General features: G+C 29.0%; 1 protein-coding gene across 2 annotated transcripts in view; it reads left to right on the forward strand.

Moving 5' to 3' along the window:
• The window catches only part of LOC136079899 (uncharacterized), a 139,859-nt gene that overhangs the window by 59,731 nt on the left and 60,400 nt on the right, over positions 1 to 19,728 (forward strand). For both annotated transcript variants that reach the window (XM_065796577.1, XM_065796576.1), the window contains exon 4: positions 120 to 147. In XM_065796577.1, the coding sequence (XP_065652649.1) occupies positions 120 to 147 (28 nt within the window). The remainder of the gene's footprint in view (positions 1 to 119; positions 148 to 19,728) is intronic.

The raw sequence follows: 19,728 nt of genomic DNA on the forward strand, positions 1-19,728 counted from the left end.
AAAAAAGTAAGTTTTGATGTACTTTTTAACTTTGTAGCAGAGTGAAAGGTTTTTTTTAAAAAGTTACTAGTTTACTTCTAAAAAAATAAACATAAAAATGTTGATAATTTAAATTTTAGATATCTTGTCAATTCAAAATAAAACAAGGTAAAGTATTTTTGTATTTAACTCGTTCTATGTTACTTAATTTATGTTTTTTAATTTGTAAAATAAGTTTCAACGTTTTTTTTATTTCAATAATTATTAATCTTGTATCTGGATTATAATGCAGTTCTGGAACATCTGCCTGATGTAGGAGTCAAAAATAATCTTATTCTTTATATAAACCCTTACTAATTTTATAAAAGAAATCTTAAAGCTCATAAATATTTGGTCAAATAAAAGAAAGTAAGAGAAAAAGTTTGAAATATCTTAGAAAGTTTAATATTAATTCAGTTAATCAAGTTGATAAAAAATAAAGATAAAGAAAATATAAATATATTAATACAAATTTATATATATATATACTCTCATCCACTTTCCGATTTGTAATTAATTTCAATAAGGGCTCCACACTCTTGAAATTTTCAGTGCTTAATCTTGCAACACTGAAGCGCTACTTCAAAGAGCAGTTCTCGCTCAATTTGTACCACTGTTCTGGCACGAAGATCTCTGTGGATTTTGGTTTTACTCTCTCAATTATTCCAAAATCTGCATTGTTAGGCAAATAAGAATGCCCAGAGACCATAAACTTATGATTCACCAGTTCAATACTCGTCGTCTGCGTCAAATACATCCATAACAGTGCAATTTTTATATTTCGATTTTGGCCGCCGCACGAGTCGCTGAATTCTGTAATAGACGTAATATCCCTATTTGCCAGATTTTGACAATATGCCAATAAGCATTAACCGATCTCACCTGCACCTCGTGAGGCTGTTCCCTCATGCCATACATTCATCACTGCATTGTCATTTTTAAGGTCATGAATGCCTAGATTATACACTGATAATTGCTGGCAATAATAAACTTCATTGGTTGTAAGGCAAGGCAATGACATGACCTTTTGCAGGTCAAAACAAAAAGATGCATGTTTATTGTCTTCATTTTCCTTTTCTAGTTTTAAGGATTGACGCGCCTTCTCTGCTTTGCGCAAATGAACCTCATGCGCTGCTGTTAGTTGAGATTTTTTGTGTTCAGTTTTTTCTATTTCAATGTCTGTTTTAAAAATGTCACATTTCTTGCACGTATCTTTTAGTGGCTGATGGAACGCCAAGTTAAATTCATGATTAAAAATGTCCCGAAATTTCCGCTCTTTTTGGGGTTCGACTGAATCCTGTATGCATTTTTCTCTATACATGTCGTACATAGTGGATACCGTCAAATGAGCAGGTAGAAAGCGGCGAGATGCACTGTGACTTCTAGTATAGTGACTTTCATATGTGGGAAACATGCGAATATGATCTTTAATGCGAGTGATGTGTTCCTCATGAATGCGTTGTGTCTTGTGATCATATTTTCCTCGTCCATCTTTGCCTGACACACCACCATTCTTCCGTTGGTTGACTAACGCACGATTTAGTCGACCGCTGCTAATGTCAAATATCGCCAAGAAGTATGGTTTGCAAACAGTAACGGGCTTATTATCTGCAAACACAGAGTATACTCGTGCAAAATCCTTTGCATGTTTTTTTTCATTTTTCGTAATTTTGTTTTTTCTTACTCTTGGTCGTCTACGTTCTACTGTTGATTGTTTCACGCAGCCAGCAAGGAACAGATTTTGTGCATCAAAATCTTCCAATTTCCAGAAATTTTCAAACAGAGTTTTAGTCTGCTCTAAAGTCAAATTTTTAGCACATTTGTTTTTGCAACTGTGATTTATTAAATAATGTTCGTTTAATTTCTTAGCTTTTTGTAACGTTCCGCCATGCTTTACATATTCGCTATCTGTATTTCGTAAGCGCTTAATCACATTTTTCTTCCAGTTCGTTACACAACGTTTTCGTTTTCGAGGGCGTTGATCGGTTACAATCGGAGATTCAGTTGTTACTATCGGAGATTCAGTTGATACAATTGGAGATTCAGTTGTTACAATCGGAGATTCAACTGCTACAACCGGTAAATTATCGGCTACAATCGGAGATTCAGCTGCTAATGTAGAACGTTCTGTCTGTATATCTGCTGCTAAGTTAGGATCTGCAATTGTTGTATCTGTAGCTAGAGATCTCTGAACCTTCTTGCACTTTATCAACGCCAGTGACACCATGTGTGCGGCTCGTGAATGCATGATTACACTATTCTCCAATAAATATTTTTTAAATATTACATACATTCAGAACATTATTAGAAAGAATAATGTACATGTACACAACATGCATGCAAGTGCTCCCCTAGCTAGATGTTATTATAGCCACAAAATAGACCTTTCTGAAGAAGCTGTCACTTTGGTAGTGACAGACCATTATATCTACTGTCTAACAAATCAATATTTATATTCCTGCTGAGAGTAATTGAATAAATCTTATATTATCGCTCACCAAACTATTTCAGTTTTGTCACTTTATAAAGTGTGAAAGTGTTGTATACTTCACTATATAAATATGAAACCATAATCAGATATTCATTTAAAGCATCTTACCTGTACAAATGTTATTTTTGTTCTAATATAATAATAATAATTGTAAAAAAATTTGTAGTTTATGTGGTCTTGAATCTTGATTTCTTACATTAAAGCACTACCAATGGACTTGGTCCACTATTACTCTCTATACCTGGTGATTTATTGTTAGAGTAAAAATGTGCTGCCCTCTGTTGAATAAGAAATAAATGTGTTATGGACTAGGTCCATTTTTGCTCTAAAAATATAGAAAATTTTTAGGAGTTTTACATACAAAAGGATCATTTGAAAAAAATTGGACTTGGTCCACTTTTACTCTCATAGGCTCATATATAATATATATTAACAAATTATAGCATAGCATAAAAATCCTATAACTTAACATAAAAATCAATATATATATATATAAATATGTATATATATATATATATATATATATATATATATATATATATATATATATATATATATATATATATATATATATATATATATATATATATATATATATATATATATATATATACACATATATATATAGATATGTATATATCTATATATATATATATATATATATATATATATATATATATATATATATATATATATATATATATATATATATATATATATATATATATATATGCAACGAAGTGTTCGATGCAATCGAATATTTTGTTGATATGATGCTTAAGAGCAACAAATACAACGACTCAATCAATGATGTAAAAAAAAAGTGTAAATGAATATAAATCAACTATCTACATTATGTTTAAAAAATGCACTATAATATTAGCTAATTTCTGAAAGGTCTGGTGAGCAATAATGATATTATTATTTTAATGAAATAAAAAACAATTTTTAGTTTAAAATACATATTTCAAACTTAAAATGTTCGTTTTTGAAGTTACAAAGTTCAGTTTAAACTGATGATGAAATTTGTTAGTTTGAAACATGTATTTTATACTAAAAAGTGTTTTTTATATCACTAAAATAATTATATATATATATATATATATATATATATATATATATATATATATATATATATATATATATATATATATATATATATATTTATATATATACATATATATATATAAATGTGTATATATATATATATATATATATATATATATATATATATATATATATACAACCAAAAGTTAAAGATCACTCATTTTTTAGTTGGTTTTTTAATCTTTAAATTAAAATTAAGAAGATTCTAATTGACATATTAATTTTTTTTTTTTTTAATCTTGCTAATTAAAACATATGGATTAAATTCGTATAATTTTTTTGATCTAATTTTAATTAAATAGCGTTTAACTTATTAAAAAACTGATGAGTACTAATAAATCTTCTTTAAATAAATTGGACAAAATTTAACGACCACTTTCAATTCTTCAATTTGCACTTATTAAAAATAATAATCCATTATTTTTTTTAACTGTCTTAATTTCTTATTACGTTGGCAATAAAATAAAATGTCGAAACCTGAGTTTCGGTATCAAATAAACATTTATTTTTTGAATTGCAATAAAGATATAAAAATATTGCAAAAATGCGTGCAAAGATCGAAGAAAAAGACAGATATGCGGCTATTGTATTAAAAGAAGAAGGCTATAGCATCAGACAAATTGCAGAAATGCTCGGAAGGTCTCACTTTTGCCTTATTAACATAATTCAACGATACAGAGAGACCGGGTCAATTAATGATCGTCATAGGACTGGACGCAATAAAATTTCAAATGACCGTGATGTTCGCTCGTTAGTGAGATTAATGAAAGAAAACAGACAAGCATCATCTACAGACTTGTCTACGAAATGAACACTGTCAAATGGTCTGAAAGCAAGCCCTAGAACTGTGCGAAGGGTCCTCCAAAATTTAAATTATTTATGGCGTGCTGCTGCAAAAAAACCACGCTTAAATAAAAAACAAAAATTTGCCAGGAAAGAGTGGTGCAAACTACACAAAAATTGGTCATCAGATCAGTGAAGCCGTGTGGTCTTTAGTGATGAAATTAACGTTGAGGTAGACAACAGAAAAGGTCGCGTAATGTTGCGTAGACTTCCAAGCGAACGGTTCGATGAATCATGCATTTTGAAACGAACAAAACAAAGCAGTGGTTCAATAGGCATTTGGGCCTGTATGAGTGCCTGTGGAGTTGGCGTTTTTCATTTATTCGATGGTAGACTCAACAAAGAAAGGTACATCGAAATTTTGGAAAACTCGCTTATTCCTAGCGTTGATTTATGGCAGTTGCAAGATGGATTTATTTTTCAACAAGATAATGCGCCGGGTCATAAAGCGGCTGTTGTTAGCGATTGGTTCAATTCTAACAAAATTCAAGTGCTTCCATGGCCTGCCAATAGTCCAGACTTGAATCCAATAGAGAATTTATGGTCGTGGCTTGATCGCAAGCTTGATAAAGAACAACTTTACAATCTCTCATCATTTGAAAAATGTGCCTGATGAAGTAATTAAAACGTTAATGAATTCAATGCCAGAACGAGTACGAGAGTGCTTGAAAACAAATGGAGGAACAACACGTTTCTAAATTATTTTTTTATTGCTTTTTGAAATATTTTTGAAACTGGTTTTAAAATTTTTACCAATTTTTTTTCCTATTTATATTTTTTACTAGTCAGTTTTTTAATTTTTTAACATTATTTTGTAAAAAAAATATAAATTCTTTTACAATAAATATAAAATACAATAGAAGTTCTTTCTAAAAATGTTTTCCTTTTTTTGATACCTTTTTCCAAAACAAAATTATGCTAAGGTTAAAAATGAATTTTGAAAAAAAAATGATTGGTCTTTAATTTTTGGCCACCGCTGTATATATATATATATATATATATATATATATATATATATATATATATATATATATATATATATATATATGTATATATATATATATATATATATATATATATATATATATATATATATATATATATATAGAGAGAGAGAGAGAGAGAGAGAGAGAGAGAGAGAGAGAGAGAGAGAGATAGACATATATATATATATATATATATATATATATATATATATATATATATATATATATATATATATATATATATATATATATATATATATATAGACATATATAAAGATATAGATATATATATATATTGATACAGATATATATGTATAGATATATATATATATATCTGTGTGGGTATGTATATTCACAAATTTTATTGTTAATCTAATTTAAACTAATGAAGGAGAACTACATCAGACTTATTCATGTTGACTTCGGTAAGCCGTAGAAAACAGCTTGTCAAGATAGTTTACAAATTTTTTAAAGAAATGTACAGAGGATGAGTCAGATGCTTCCTATGAGAGAGTGTTCCTGTGTTTTGTTACTCTATTGGTAAAAAGAATTTCCCGTTTAATGCAACCTTTGATTAATTGAGGGATTGTCTACGAGGATTTTAATTTGTTCTTGAATTTAGTGGTGTTTGAGGGAAATGAAAGTTGACTTCATCAATCTGTTGAGTAAATTTGAATTTTTGGATAAGGTCTTCTCGTTAACTGCAATTTTAAAGTGATGTTAGTTTTCGCCTTAGTAATTTTTTTTAATATTGCAGATTTTTTATCTCATATATTGTTTTTGTTACACGTCTTTGGTCATACTCTATCATCGCAAAACCTTTTTTTAAGTGTAGAAACCAATTCTGTACTGCAAAGTCTAGATGTGGACGAATGTATGCAGTATACAATATTCTCCAGAAAACAAGTCTGTGGCTACGAAAAGCTTTTTTGAGACAGTTAAGCATTTGGTTTGCAACTAAGACTATTGTTTCCACTTAAGTTTTGACCTTTGAGTCATTGGAAACAGTAATCCCAAGGTCTCGTTTAACTATCGTTTTTTTCGATGTACGACGGGTTCCATCTGACTGCTTTGTTGTGTATGAGTGTGATGACTTGGTCAAACGTACGACTTCTATAAATCTGAATTTATCACTCTTAAAAGGTATTATCCGCTTGTTTGACCAGTCAACTATTTTATCAATCTTAGCTTGAAGAAGGGTGGCACGTTGGATTGATTGAGGACTCCGATAATTACACCATCATTGGCAGAAAGTTTTATATGGTGTACAATGGTGGCAGGTAAATTATTAACGAATAAGTTAAAAAGAAGTGGACGATGAACTGAATCCTGTTGCACACCGCTAATGACTGGGACCCACCCTGATGGTAATCCATCTAAAATATTCTCAGTAGCCGACTAGTTAACCATTTCTCAATCCATTTTAACAGGTCTGTAGTTTCATGGTTGAAGTTTACTTCCTTTTTTAAAAAATTGGTGAAACATATGATTATTTCCACAAATCAAGAACATCACCGGTGGATATAGATTTCTTGAATATTAGTTGGATTAGGATTGGAAAAGATGTTGATAACTTTTAAGTACGCGTAGATGTACTTATTCGTAACCCATGGCTTTATTTTCAGATAACTTTTTAAGTTTTTTTTTACTTCATGCTCATAAATGTCGTTTTCATCAAGCAGACATATGGCTTGTGTGCGTAGATCAAAAAGTGACAGAGAGCCTTCTTTTTTCACTGCAAACACTGTCCGGAAATAATTATTTAGCATTGCGCAAATTTTGTCAATTTTTGCGTTGTTAAACTGTTTGTTGTCTCTAGACTTCAATTTTGTTCGTGTACTTGTTATTTGCTGCAAACGTATAAGTGTATGCATTTTGGGTTAGACTTAGATCCATTATATAGCTCTTCTTAATATGAAAGCTTTATTTAATAATTTTTTAACATTTTTACATGCAACTTTATGTTCATTTTGTGAATTTGCATAAGTATGGCAACCTTCAACGATGTATTTGAGCCATAACATATGTTTTTCTTTCTTGCTGCCTTACCACCAGTGCAACCCACGGTGCATCTTTTTTAGACAGAACTAAATTTGATGGTGTGTGTTCTGCAATGAATTTTTTTGTAGATATTAACAAGCATGTTGAAATGAGCCTAAAATGTCAAGAGCCATTGCTATTGACATAACTTAGGCTTTCGACAAAGCTTGGCATGCTGATCTTCTCTCTAAGCTTGTTTCACATGTTGTAACTGGGTACATTTTTGAGTTTATCAAACCGTTTCTTTCTAACCTTTGTATAAAAGTCATCCTCAAAGCCCAACACTTCTGGGGTATCTTAAGAATTTATCCTTTGCCCTTTTTTGTTTCTTATCTACATTAATGATCTTCCGACAACTTTACATCCAAAGTAGCTCTTTTTGCTGATGACTCAACTTTATACCCAATGGAATGTTGTTGTCATATTGGGCTGGTTCTTCTAATGGTGCTCTTTTTCTTCTAGACCCGGTCTAAAAAGGCATTGTAAACGTAGTTCTGACCCACTCGGTCTGCTTTGCTTGAACCTCTTTTCCAATGCTGTTGCGTCTCTTTCTCTTTTTTACAAATACAATCACGGTCACTGCTTAAAGGAGCTATTATCTCTATTTACATCAACTAAAAATCATTCTTGCCTGACTCATTATTCAGCAAAGTCTCATTTTTTTACTCTATCTCTGCCTGCACGCCCTAAAATCTTTTATTGGTCTAGTTTTTTTGCTCCGCACCACAACCTGTCGGAACTCTCTCGCATCTTCATGCTTTCCTTATTCATACAACCCTCAAGTTTTTAAGTCTTCTGTCAATGGTTTTTTTGCTTTATAAATCTTTTCTTTTTTTAAAGTCACTTTCAACTGATTGCTTGCAGCCTTATTGAAAGTAAATCAGAATAAAAAGTCTAAAAAAAATTTAACTGTTGTGATTCTTTATAATTTCTTTAAGCTGCTTGCGCAGCTGTTAGTAGGATTTTGTTGTGTTACTGTTAAACAGTTTGTGAAGCAATTTAATTATTGAAAGTGTTTGTAATTTTTTTGTAAGTAGGTTTTTTCTATTTTGTCAGAACGCTTTCGTTGTATGGTACTTTAAACCAGATTATATTTCTTGTTCTTATTGTTTGGAATTTCAACTGATAATTCTTTTAGGGTTATTTTTAAAGCTAAAACCTTTGAAATTATTTCTTTTTAGGGGTTTGTGAGACTTTATCATTGACAATCTAACGCAAATTTTTAAAAAAGAAAGCCAAACTTACCCTTTTAACAACAATCCGGTCTCTGTAACCTCAATCGTCTGCTAAATTCTAAAAAGAATTATTGACAAACGAGTTATGTCATATTACGTTGTAAATAAATTGCTTTCAAAAGCCGGGCATGACTTCATATGCAAATTTGTTTCACTGTTCTAACAATTCAAAAATAGTCAGATCAGTGAAACGAATAGCAAATACAGTAAATTTTTTTTCTCAAAACATTTTTATTAAAAATAATATAATTTCCAGAAAAAATACTAATACAATATACCTTTTTATATATTAAAACTATTTGCACGAGAGGCCTTTCAAATAATCGTCAGTAGTGCTGTTTCGGTATTATTGTAAGGTTTTTGTATTAAAAACAAAAATAGTTTGATTTTTATATTGTTGCTATGGGTAACTATTGACGGTGAAAGATTTAATTGTAATTATAGACAGGAAATCAATTAAATGTATCAGTTTTTGTTTGTGCAAATGCATTTCATATGATAACAAAAAACTTTCATTATTAAGCTCAAGAAAGACGAAAAGGCTGGAAAAAGGTTTCAATTACACTTTTGTGGGCACGTTGACAAGTATAAACATGGTTGTCAAATTGATCAGTTGATAAGCCAGTTCTGCAACTGGAAAAATATGTCCGTTTATACGTAATCTTAAATTATCAGTTTTACCAATATATGCTTGTTTTTTGTTTTTTTAAATGTTTAATCTTTAGGCTTATAAACTACATTTTTACTGTTGCGTGTGATGTGACTTTTCACTTTCCAAATAGTACCGTTATATGTTTTAAACTCATTGACTTCTTGATGGTATAGTTTGCAAACTTTGCACCGATTATCCTTGCATTTGAATATGCCAATCTTCTTACTAGTTACTTCAATATTTGAAGAAGTAAGCCTTCTTTGTTAGTTAGGAGGTTGTTTAAAAGCTAATACCGGGTGAATATTAGAAAAAACATTTTTAATTCTTTCACTATAAGATACTTTGAGCAAAAGGTTAGCTTCTGTTATCAAAGGTTGACAATTGAGATTACTATAGAATGTTGTCACCAAAGGAAATATTTCTTTAGATTCCTTTTGTGGTGCTGTTCCTTGTATTTTTGCATTATGGAAAGCTTTTCTTATAATTCCATCAGGGTATTCACAATCTTTATTTTCTGTTATTTCACCAAATAACTTGTACAGTCATGGGTACAAGTTTTGCACCAGATTATGCATGTCTTACTATCGGCTTCAGGGTTAGGGTTAGGGTTAGGGTTATGTCTACTCTCCACCTACCATTTCTCTCCTTATACCTCACTTCAGTATATTTTTGTAAATAGTAGAAGCACTACTTATAAAAAGTTGTGGACAGAAAAGGTGTGCGATTGCAGGCTATTCTTGACCGCGTATTTAGTTTGGTTTTTTGACAACGTTTTGACACGGCTTTTCAGATTTCGATAGCGTTTAAAAAATGCGCTTAAATAAAGTAATATAGTGAGAAACAGTTTTTAATGATTGTGCATTTTAAAAAAATTTAATTTAGTTTATTGAAAGATATTATGTAATTAAAAAGTGTACCTTTTACGACAAATGATAATGTTTTTAAAACAACTTGTACAATTAATTTTATTTTCGTAAAAGTACGAGTCTTTATGAACCTTTTCCAAACCGAACATTTCTTTATTTTTTTCTTATATATTATAGCTTTCCGGATCCAAGAGTATGGGTCTTTACCAAATCTACCATTTCTATGCATATTTATTCCACACCAATTATTTCTATAACTATTCCTTTTTTACTTCAATCTTTTTTAGTAAAATAATTTATTCTGAAAAAAACTTTAAGAGCAAAAAATTTAACATGCGCATCTTTTCCGTAAACCTAGATCTTATAAGAGATTTACAATCAGGTTTGTTTTTCTGCTAAATGTATTTCGTTGATACCTTTGTGGTTTAGTGCGCTGTCACTAGTGTCGTTTTGGGGGGTTTAAGACTTCCCCATAGCATAATAAATTTTGAAATTTTTTCAATCTTGTGCATATATTTATAGCAAAAATATATATACTTTTATATATATTTATTTGGAATTATCGTCTATTATATATTAAAATATATTTTGATATATTATACACTATTATTTCATAAAATGCATGCAAACTCAACATAATATGTCGAGTTTGCATGAGAAATGGATGAAACAATTTTTCAATCTTTCGAATTTGCCACTTGGATGAGACAAAATGTTAGGTGTTTTTTCAATCTTGTCAATTTTTTTTTCAATGTTATAACATACATATAAAAAATAAAAACATAACAGCTTGAGCAAAAAAGACCTGTAATTATTAAAATGTTTACTTAGGTTACATACGAACCTGAATAAAATGTCATATAAGTGGATAATTTACATTTTATAAACAATATATAGAAACAAGTAACATATTTATTTATATATATTGTTTATACAAGGACGGTGACGCCTACACAACAAAGTTTAAATAAAATCAGTTTGATATTAAAAAATGATTTATATAATGTTTCCTTGCAGACACTTATACACTGTACCTAAAATTCTTAAGTGCTCTGAACTGCAATTACTTTTATTTTTTTGTTTTGGTTAAGAGGCTTTTGTTAAGAGTATTTAAATTTTGCGTCTAATAATCTCATTTCAACATATTCGTTGTATCATCCGTTTATCAAAACGCCCGTTGGTAAAAAAATTAATTTTGATATTTTTACAAAATAAGCTAGTTTAGATGTCTGAAGACGTTATTGAATACATATTTTCAAAGAGTTCTAAAAAGTTCATAAAAATACTTAGTTTCAAAAAATGTTTTACAAAAAGTTTCTCCTAATATTTTTTTTTTGATTGCGTTTTTCTCAAAATACGTAATAAGCATATTAAGTCGTTTCGAAAAATGGCTGCAGCAATTTTTTCCAGTAAAAATATAAATGTAGCAAAAAAAACTTTTAACTGTCAAAAGAAGGTTTTAATTTTTTTCTAGCAGCACCTTCTGATGTAGCAGCACTGTCTTACGAAGTTTTTTCTTTATCAAGTTTTAGACAATTTAATATTAGAACTAATTACCTGAGCACATTAATAACCTAAGTATTTTCATCATGACACATACGCAACAAATTTTTTTCCGTTGTTTTGATGTTTTTAGAATTTAAGCTTTTTAAAAATATTTTCGTTTGTCGAAATGTATAATATTGCAACATATGTTTTTATATAATCTCTAGACTATATACAAACATATGTAACGAAGAACTTCAAGAGTATTTTGTATTTTAAAATAATCGTTAAAAATTTTATGAAAAAAAGTCATCAGTGGCAGGACTCGACCTACGGCTTTTTGCTCAGGCGCTCTGCGCGCTATGCACTCGGCCATGCTGGCACATTGATATATAAAAGTTTTTAAAACTATACAATAATTTTTTTACCGGAAATTAAAATAAATGCTCCGGACCAAAAATAAGCAGATAATGCGGCAGTGCAGTTTTCAAGTCAAAGTAAAACTGTAAAACTTGATACATATTTTAATGTGCTTTAATATTACATAATTTCAACATTAACATTAACATTACCAATACATAATTTTAAACTTTAACATTACATAATTTCAATTTTACATAAATGGGATACTTGAATGCACTTTCGCTCACGTTTTCTTTATAAAAAAATGCACTGCGACTCTTTCTCGCCATTACCTCGGCTGCTATGGCTGCCAAGGGTTCCGTGTCAAACACGTTCGAAGGGGGTACTACTACTACTTACACTGTTAAGTTCCGCAATAATATATAAAGAAGCAACAACGAAAACAATTGTTTCAATCACTTATAGATAATTACATAAATTTAATCGTCGAAAACACAGCAAAGTTATTTTTTATAATTCCTTATAAACTTACTAATGAAACGATTTTATACACGCCAAACACTTTTAAAAAAAGTTTTATTACGCTATTAAAAAATTTTTTATAAAATGTTGAAATAAATTTTTATTTATTTGAAGAGTGCTTTTTTGTTAATGATTAATGTAAATGCTTTAAAACAATTTGTTTTAATTTAATTTATTTTTTAAACAAGGAGGACAACGATGTGTTTTAATAAACTTTTTTTTAAGTTTAAAAAATTAAAATAGTTGAAAACATTACAAAGTTACAAATTCGTTATTTTGCTAACTTTCTAATTAAATGCATTTTCTACTACCCTAGTAGAATAAAAATGCTGAATTAGAAAGTTTACAAAGCATTATTAAGAACAAAAAATTTTGAAAGCTTTTAAATAAAGTAACATATTTTAATAATTGTTTTAATATAAAAAACAAAAAATATTTTATAATACAAATATAAATCAATGAAGAATACTTTTAAAAAGTTATATTTAATTTTTAAAAAATGTGCGTTTTATGATTGTTTGAATATGTGCGTTTTATGATTGTTTAAATGATTTTGTTTTATGATTAATTTTCTATGTAAATAATTTGGCTAATATTATAAAAACACTAGAAAAGATAAAGTCTTAAGGTATATAACCTTAATGTAACTATAAGCATAATTAATTTTCTACAAAAGTTTTAATTTTTCAGTTTTATATTAGTTAACTTTTTAGAGATTGTACTTTGAATTATTTTTTTTTTAATTTTTCCTCAGTTAAGATTTTATTTTTTTTTTACTATTTTATAATTGTCTTTCCTTAGTCCAATTTTTTCAGCGCACTTTTTCAGCGTTGAAAAGCCACAGTCAAGCTTTCAAAATAATAATCATATGCATGGCCAGGTATTGAGTTTGATCGCACGCCTCTCTTGTTCCCGACTGCATATTGTCTGCCCTTAGAGTTATGAATAAAAAAAAAAATTTTAACATGACTTTGAAATTTTTTAATAACTTCGATAGTCGTTGCGCGAACCGCTATTTAGTGGTAGAAAATAAAAAAAAATTTTGAAATACCAATTTATGTTCATTACCTTGAAAACGTTAACTATTTTTTACAGTTTCTTGTATTTCTAACGGTATAAAAAAACAATTACTGAAAAAATAGATTTAGTTGTTAATTTTTGTATGCAAATAACCAAATACAGTTATTTTTTCATTGTTAAAATTTTATCATTATTAAAACTTAATTTTCTCACAAATTACAAAACCTTTCATTTTAATTTTCATTGTAAACAAAGATAATAGATAAATTTATCTTAATTTATAAAAAAATGTATATATGTTTTGATGCATCTTATAAAAATAGCATTTGAAAAATGCAATTTTTATGTGTTTAATCTGGTTTTTACAGTGCTAGGACTTTTAACCTTAGACTTCCTTCGCGAACCCTAATTTCCTGACGTGTCTGAGCAATATATGTATATATATATATATATATATATATATATATATATATATATATATATATATATATATATATATATATATATATCGTCGTTGGCCAGGTAATATCTCACTTGTGTAAAAAAGAAAAATTTTACAGGAGACTGAAAAAACTATATATTTCAATGAAATGAGGTTTTAAAAGTAAGAGTAAAAAGAGTAAAAAACAAATAACTAACAAAATTTGTTAATTATTTGTTTTTTACTTTTACTTTTAAAGCCTCATTTCATTGAAATATATAGTTTTTTCAGTCTCCTGTAAAATTTTGCTTTGTACACAAGTGAGATATTACCTGGCCAACAACGATATATTATATATAAATAAATATATATAAGTATTATATATAAATAAATAAATATATATATATATAATAATAAATATATAAATATATTAGGTCACTGCCTAATAGGTGTTTCTTTTTTAAATCATAAAGAGTCACTTCGGCATTTGTTTGTTGCAATGTTAATAACACAAAACAATAACATTTATTTTTTTTAAAGTTATTTTCACTTCAGGAAATTGGATTTAAGAATCACACTTTTTAGTCATTTTTATATGTTTTATAGCATACTTTTTAGTGGTCTAAAATCCCTGTATTCTACTTCTGGTGCCCGGGTGCAATAATAATTTTAGGGGCCCGCAGACATAAATATAATTTTATACTAACAGGCTTCTTAAATTTTTGCAGTTGGTTAGAAAAAAAGGTTTCAAAGATAAAAAATAGAAAAGCTATCGAAAACTAAGATTAAACCAAATTATTAATAATTACAATGATTTTATGCGCATTTTTAGTCATTTTGAATAGTTGTTAAATTAATTATAAAAAAAGTTTTAATAGAAAGTTCATTAGCGTTTGAGGGCCCCTAAATTGTGGAGCCTGTGTCCATTTCATCAACTGCCCTCCTCCCTAGAAAACTGGCCCTGGAGGTCTATGTAATTAGGAATTTAATATCAATAGAACTATACTTGGATTATTGACAACAGTAAATATTTCATTCAGCAGTTAAAAAAAAAATAAACAAAAACTATAACTAACATACTAGGCATTCATTTTATAAATTAGTAACTCTTTTTTACGTTTCTTTTATTCTCTCTCCGACTTTGGGTTTAGTCAAAATTAATTTTTGTCTCTTTTCGTAACCATAAACCTGTTTAGATGCCTCTGAGGTTAATTTGACTGGTCTCTCCACAGATTGAGAATTGTTCGGCATATCTATTACACAAAGTTTTTGGTTTGATTTAATAGCCTCTCTCAGGTTTTCTGACGTTATGCAAAGCGTTGTTGGGGGTTCAACCTGAATACCATCAACAGAAACAAGATAATCCCAAGACTCAGCATCAAAATTTATTTTTATTATGGATTTCGGCTAAAGCTTTGGTTTAAAAGTAATGTCTTTTTTCAATGCTCTTATTTTAAGGATTTGGTTGAAGGCTTGGTTTCTTATATTCAGATTTTCATCGAGCAGCATGCAGTACAGGAAATTTTCTTGCAAACAACAATATGAATTTCCTTGTAAGTTTGTAAAAATGCTCTAAATCCTGCTGTCTTGAAGCTTGACTAATTGAATGATTTTGTACAGAAGTTGATAAGCATTTTTTTATTTTCCGGAGCGCTTAATAGCAAATCACATTACACAATAGACTTAAACAATATATTTAGTTATTACAAATAACTCAGGAAATGGATTATCAGTCCTAGCATAAACCATCATTATTCTTAAGGCTAGAGTTAGCCATCTAGTATAAAAAATTGGTCCAGGTTTTTTTGCAAGAAATTTTTTAGATATAAAACCTTTTGAGACCCACACAGTACTTATAAAGCTTTTGCTGGTCTGTACTAAGATCGCTTAAAACCTCACGGCTAACAAACAACTCTATTTCCAAATATATGGGAACAAACTCAACCAAAGCAGTTCATGAAAAGTTTGATGAGTTGCAGCATCTCCAATAGGCCCCTTATAAGATTTAGGACCATTTGTGTTTCCATCTAATTCACATATAATGTGTTGCAGTGGAAGTTCAACTTGATGAAGCAAACATCCTAAAATTTTCAAATTTTTTTTAAGAATTTTTTCGAGTTTTATAACCACACCTTTATCAGCACCTGTATTAGAAGTTTTTTATCTACAATAACAGCGACTAAGCTCTGAACACTATTATATTCTGTTAAAACATTTCGAGTAGCTTTGACATGGTAGCCCCAGTTCCATTAGGTATAACCTGAGTCAAATAATTTTGTGCTGCTCGCCCATATTCTGCTGTAAATGTAAGATGATGTTTTTCTTTGGTTGAAGAAACAATAATAGCATCTTCATCAGTGTTATAATTGACAGAATGTACTAATGTAGACTTGTCAATTTTTCCATCAATTCCAATAACCTTTAATTCTTTAACATTAGCTAAGTGTTTAGAACTTATGATAGTGCTGATTCCTTTTTTTTTCTCCAAATATCTTTTTTTCAGTTATTATTTATGATTTATTAAATTTTTTGCAATACCATGGTCTATTAATACATCTGTTGCAGCATCGTTTATTTCAAACCGTATAGCAGCTTTTGCAAAATTTGTTAAATGAGTATAACTTTTTTTAACTGGCACAGTTAAAGAAAAGTCTGGATCATAATCAAACTTATAATTGTTATCAAATAACTCAGTATCCAGATTGAAATCACATTGAATTTCCGCAGCATAATAAATCTTTTTATCTGCTCATTAGTTTCTCTCTTTTGCTTTCTTTTTTCTTAGACAGCTATTTTTTTATCTACTGTATCAATTTTAAATCTTTCTGTTATTCAAATTTTCGATTTTTGATCTTTTAAATATTCTTTATCCAATGGTGGAACCTAAAATAATTTTTAATTTTTTTAACAAGGTTTTTTACTCAGTTCAATTATAAACTTGTTAAAGTAACTCTAGAATAGAATAAATACAATCAAATAATCTTAAAAATATTTTACAATATCCTATACACTTAAGAAAATCACAAGTTCAAACCATCTCATTACCGGTCTCGTAGGCTTTTTATTATTAATAATAAAATAAAATAAAGTCTTTTCCTGACAAAATGGGAGAAAAGTACACTATTTTTCACTCTGACGTGTATTTGATTGTTACTACCTGATTCTAAGCTCTCTGAATTACTACAGATTAAAGAGTTAAATAAAGTTTAATTTTTAAAATTAAAATTATTTACCTTTTTGCCGCTTTTACAGATATAAGCAAAGTGCGTTGTTTTGCGATCCAAAGGATTCTTACACTTAACAGATCTATGCATAAAAAAATTGCATTTATTTAAAAATATTTAAAATCTATTAGAATAGTTTTAATATCATTTTTATAAAAAAGCATTACAGAAAAACTGAAAACAAAAAAATATTAAAACTATAAAATTATCTAAAATTATCCAATACAATCTTTTTAACTTAGCATTTAACTTATAAAAAAATATCATATCAAGTTATAAAACAATTATTTGTATAAAGTTTAGCACAAGCTAAAAATAAGTATTGCATATAAAAATGAAATTAATAATTTTCCTAAACTATTATTGCAAGCTACTACTGGAATTCCATAACCACAAGAAGGCAAATCAAACATGTCGTATTAGCTTTTAAATCGTTAAATTTTTATAAAACTACCTTTTTAAAACCACATTATTTCAAAATGGAGCAATTTGGGAAAGAAAACTTTTTTTAGTTTCTAATAGAATGATACAAACTCTCTTTAAAAAATGAATTGGCTTTGCGAAGGAAGTCCAAGGTAAAAAGTCCTAGCACTGTAAAAATCAGTTTAAACTCATAAAAATTGCATTTTTTAAATGCATTTTTTATAAAATGAATCAATATATATTTACATGTTTTATAAATTAAGATAAATTTATCTTTTATATTTGCATTCAATGAAAATTATAATGAAAGAATTTGTATTTATGGAGAAAATTAAGTTTTAATTATGATAAAACTTTAACGATAAAAAAAATAACTGTATTCGGTCATTTGCATACAAAAGTTAACAATTAAAGCTATCATTTCAGTATTTACTTTTTTATACCGTTATCAATATAAGAAACTATAAAAAATAGTTGGCCAATGACATTGTTAAAATTTTGCTAATCAAAAAACTGTATTTTGGCCAAATTTCATGTGTTTCTAAATCACTGCCATTGAAAAATCGATTTTGACATAAGTACTACTACGTATTCAAATGTATTTAGAATGTCATAGTCATGTAACACAATAACTTTTCAAATCCACAATGACTGGGACCGTTAATCTTGCTCTTGTTCCTGCTTGTTGCATTGAAGAAATAGGTGCAATTTATCTTTATTTTTGCATGACGATTACATTTCCTTCATTACTTTGATTGCGTGGTCTGCAAATTAATTACTTCTGGGGATCTGTAGTATGAATGGCTCTCGCTTTCAGTGATTTTTCAAAAAGCTTAAAGCCTTTTTATTTGAATTCAGTACTTCAACCAAGTTATTTTAGTTTTTTTTTGTTGTGCAGTTGGTCTGTAAAGCAATGGTCTGCCCAGCCATACTATATAAGTCGATATACTCTCTGTAGAACCGTCCTTGTTGAAGGAATAAAAATCGCTAGTATAGCTCTAGAATTCCACCTCGCATTGCTGATGTTGGATAATTTTTGAAACCTGATTGATCGAAAGTCTCCCTTTTTATCAAAAAAAAAACACTCAAGTGAGATAAAACAAAAATTTCATATCATCTCTCCAGCCTGATGTTTCGAGAATTACTATTATCCCCTTATCAAGCTGTGTTTTCATTTGTTCTTACTCCTTCAGCAGTTGAAATACAAATGGATATTTGATGTTCCGCGATTGTGTTTTACTTCCAAGTTTTTCATCCATCAACCAAACGGAGGATTCTTTCTATTACATGGTGTTGACAACTGATAAACGGAGAATTGTTGATGCGTTTCTCTGTGAACATTCGTTGCAATATTACAACAACACCATTCTTTTTTCCAGTGTTAACGCTGGTGATATTTGCATCAATCACCTGAATTAAATTTTATAGGTGAAATTTATTGAGGACTTTAGAAATTCCTTGCGCAATAGTTTTTCCCTGCCATCTACCAAGCCTAGGACATCCCATTTGATTTCTTTTCTTTCATTTTTAAGCACGACCACTTGATAATTGATTCCGTTGATGTCCTTGCTATCAAAGTGTAGGATCAACTTCCATATGCAACTTTTCAATCATTTCTTTTTTCAAATTGATCGCCTCTTTGATTATTGACTTATAAGTAGCTGGTTGACGTGGAATTGGGATGTCAATGCCTTCACGAGCCAATGGCTTGCATATGTTAGCAGCTTTGTTTGTTGATACTCTTCTGTAGGTTACCAAATTCACTGCAACTTTGCTTTTATGATGTTTTCTGCCTGGTTTAGGAGTAGTCTCATCTTCTTTTTTTTTCATCATTTTCATATTGACTGTCGTCAGCCTCAGAGTTATAATCACTAAAAGCAGGAAAGTAAGATGATGAGTAAGATTACCTATTAGAAAGTTTTTGTATTTTAGAAGGATGGATTGTTTCTTTACTGGCCTCTTGGCCTGTATAGTATCTCACTGTTCCTTTGCTTTCCACTTGGAGATGGTACAAGCGCTTGTCTTCAGAAAA

Source organism: Hydra vulgaris, chromosome 04 (genome assembly GCF_038396675.1).
Source record: "Hydra vulgaris chromosome 04, alternate assembly HydraT2T_AEP".
Classification (NCBI taxonomy): Eukaryota; Metazoa; Cnidaria; class Hydrozoa; order Anthoathecata; family Hydridae; genus Hydra; species Hydra vulgaris.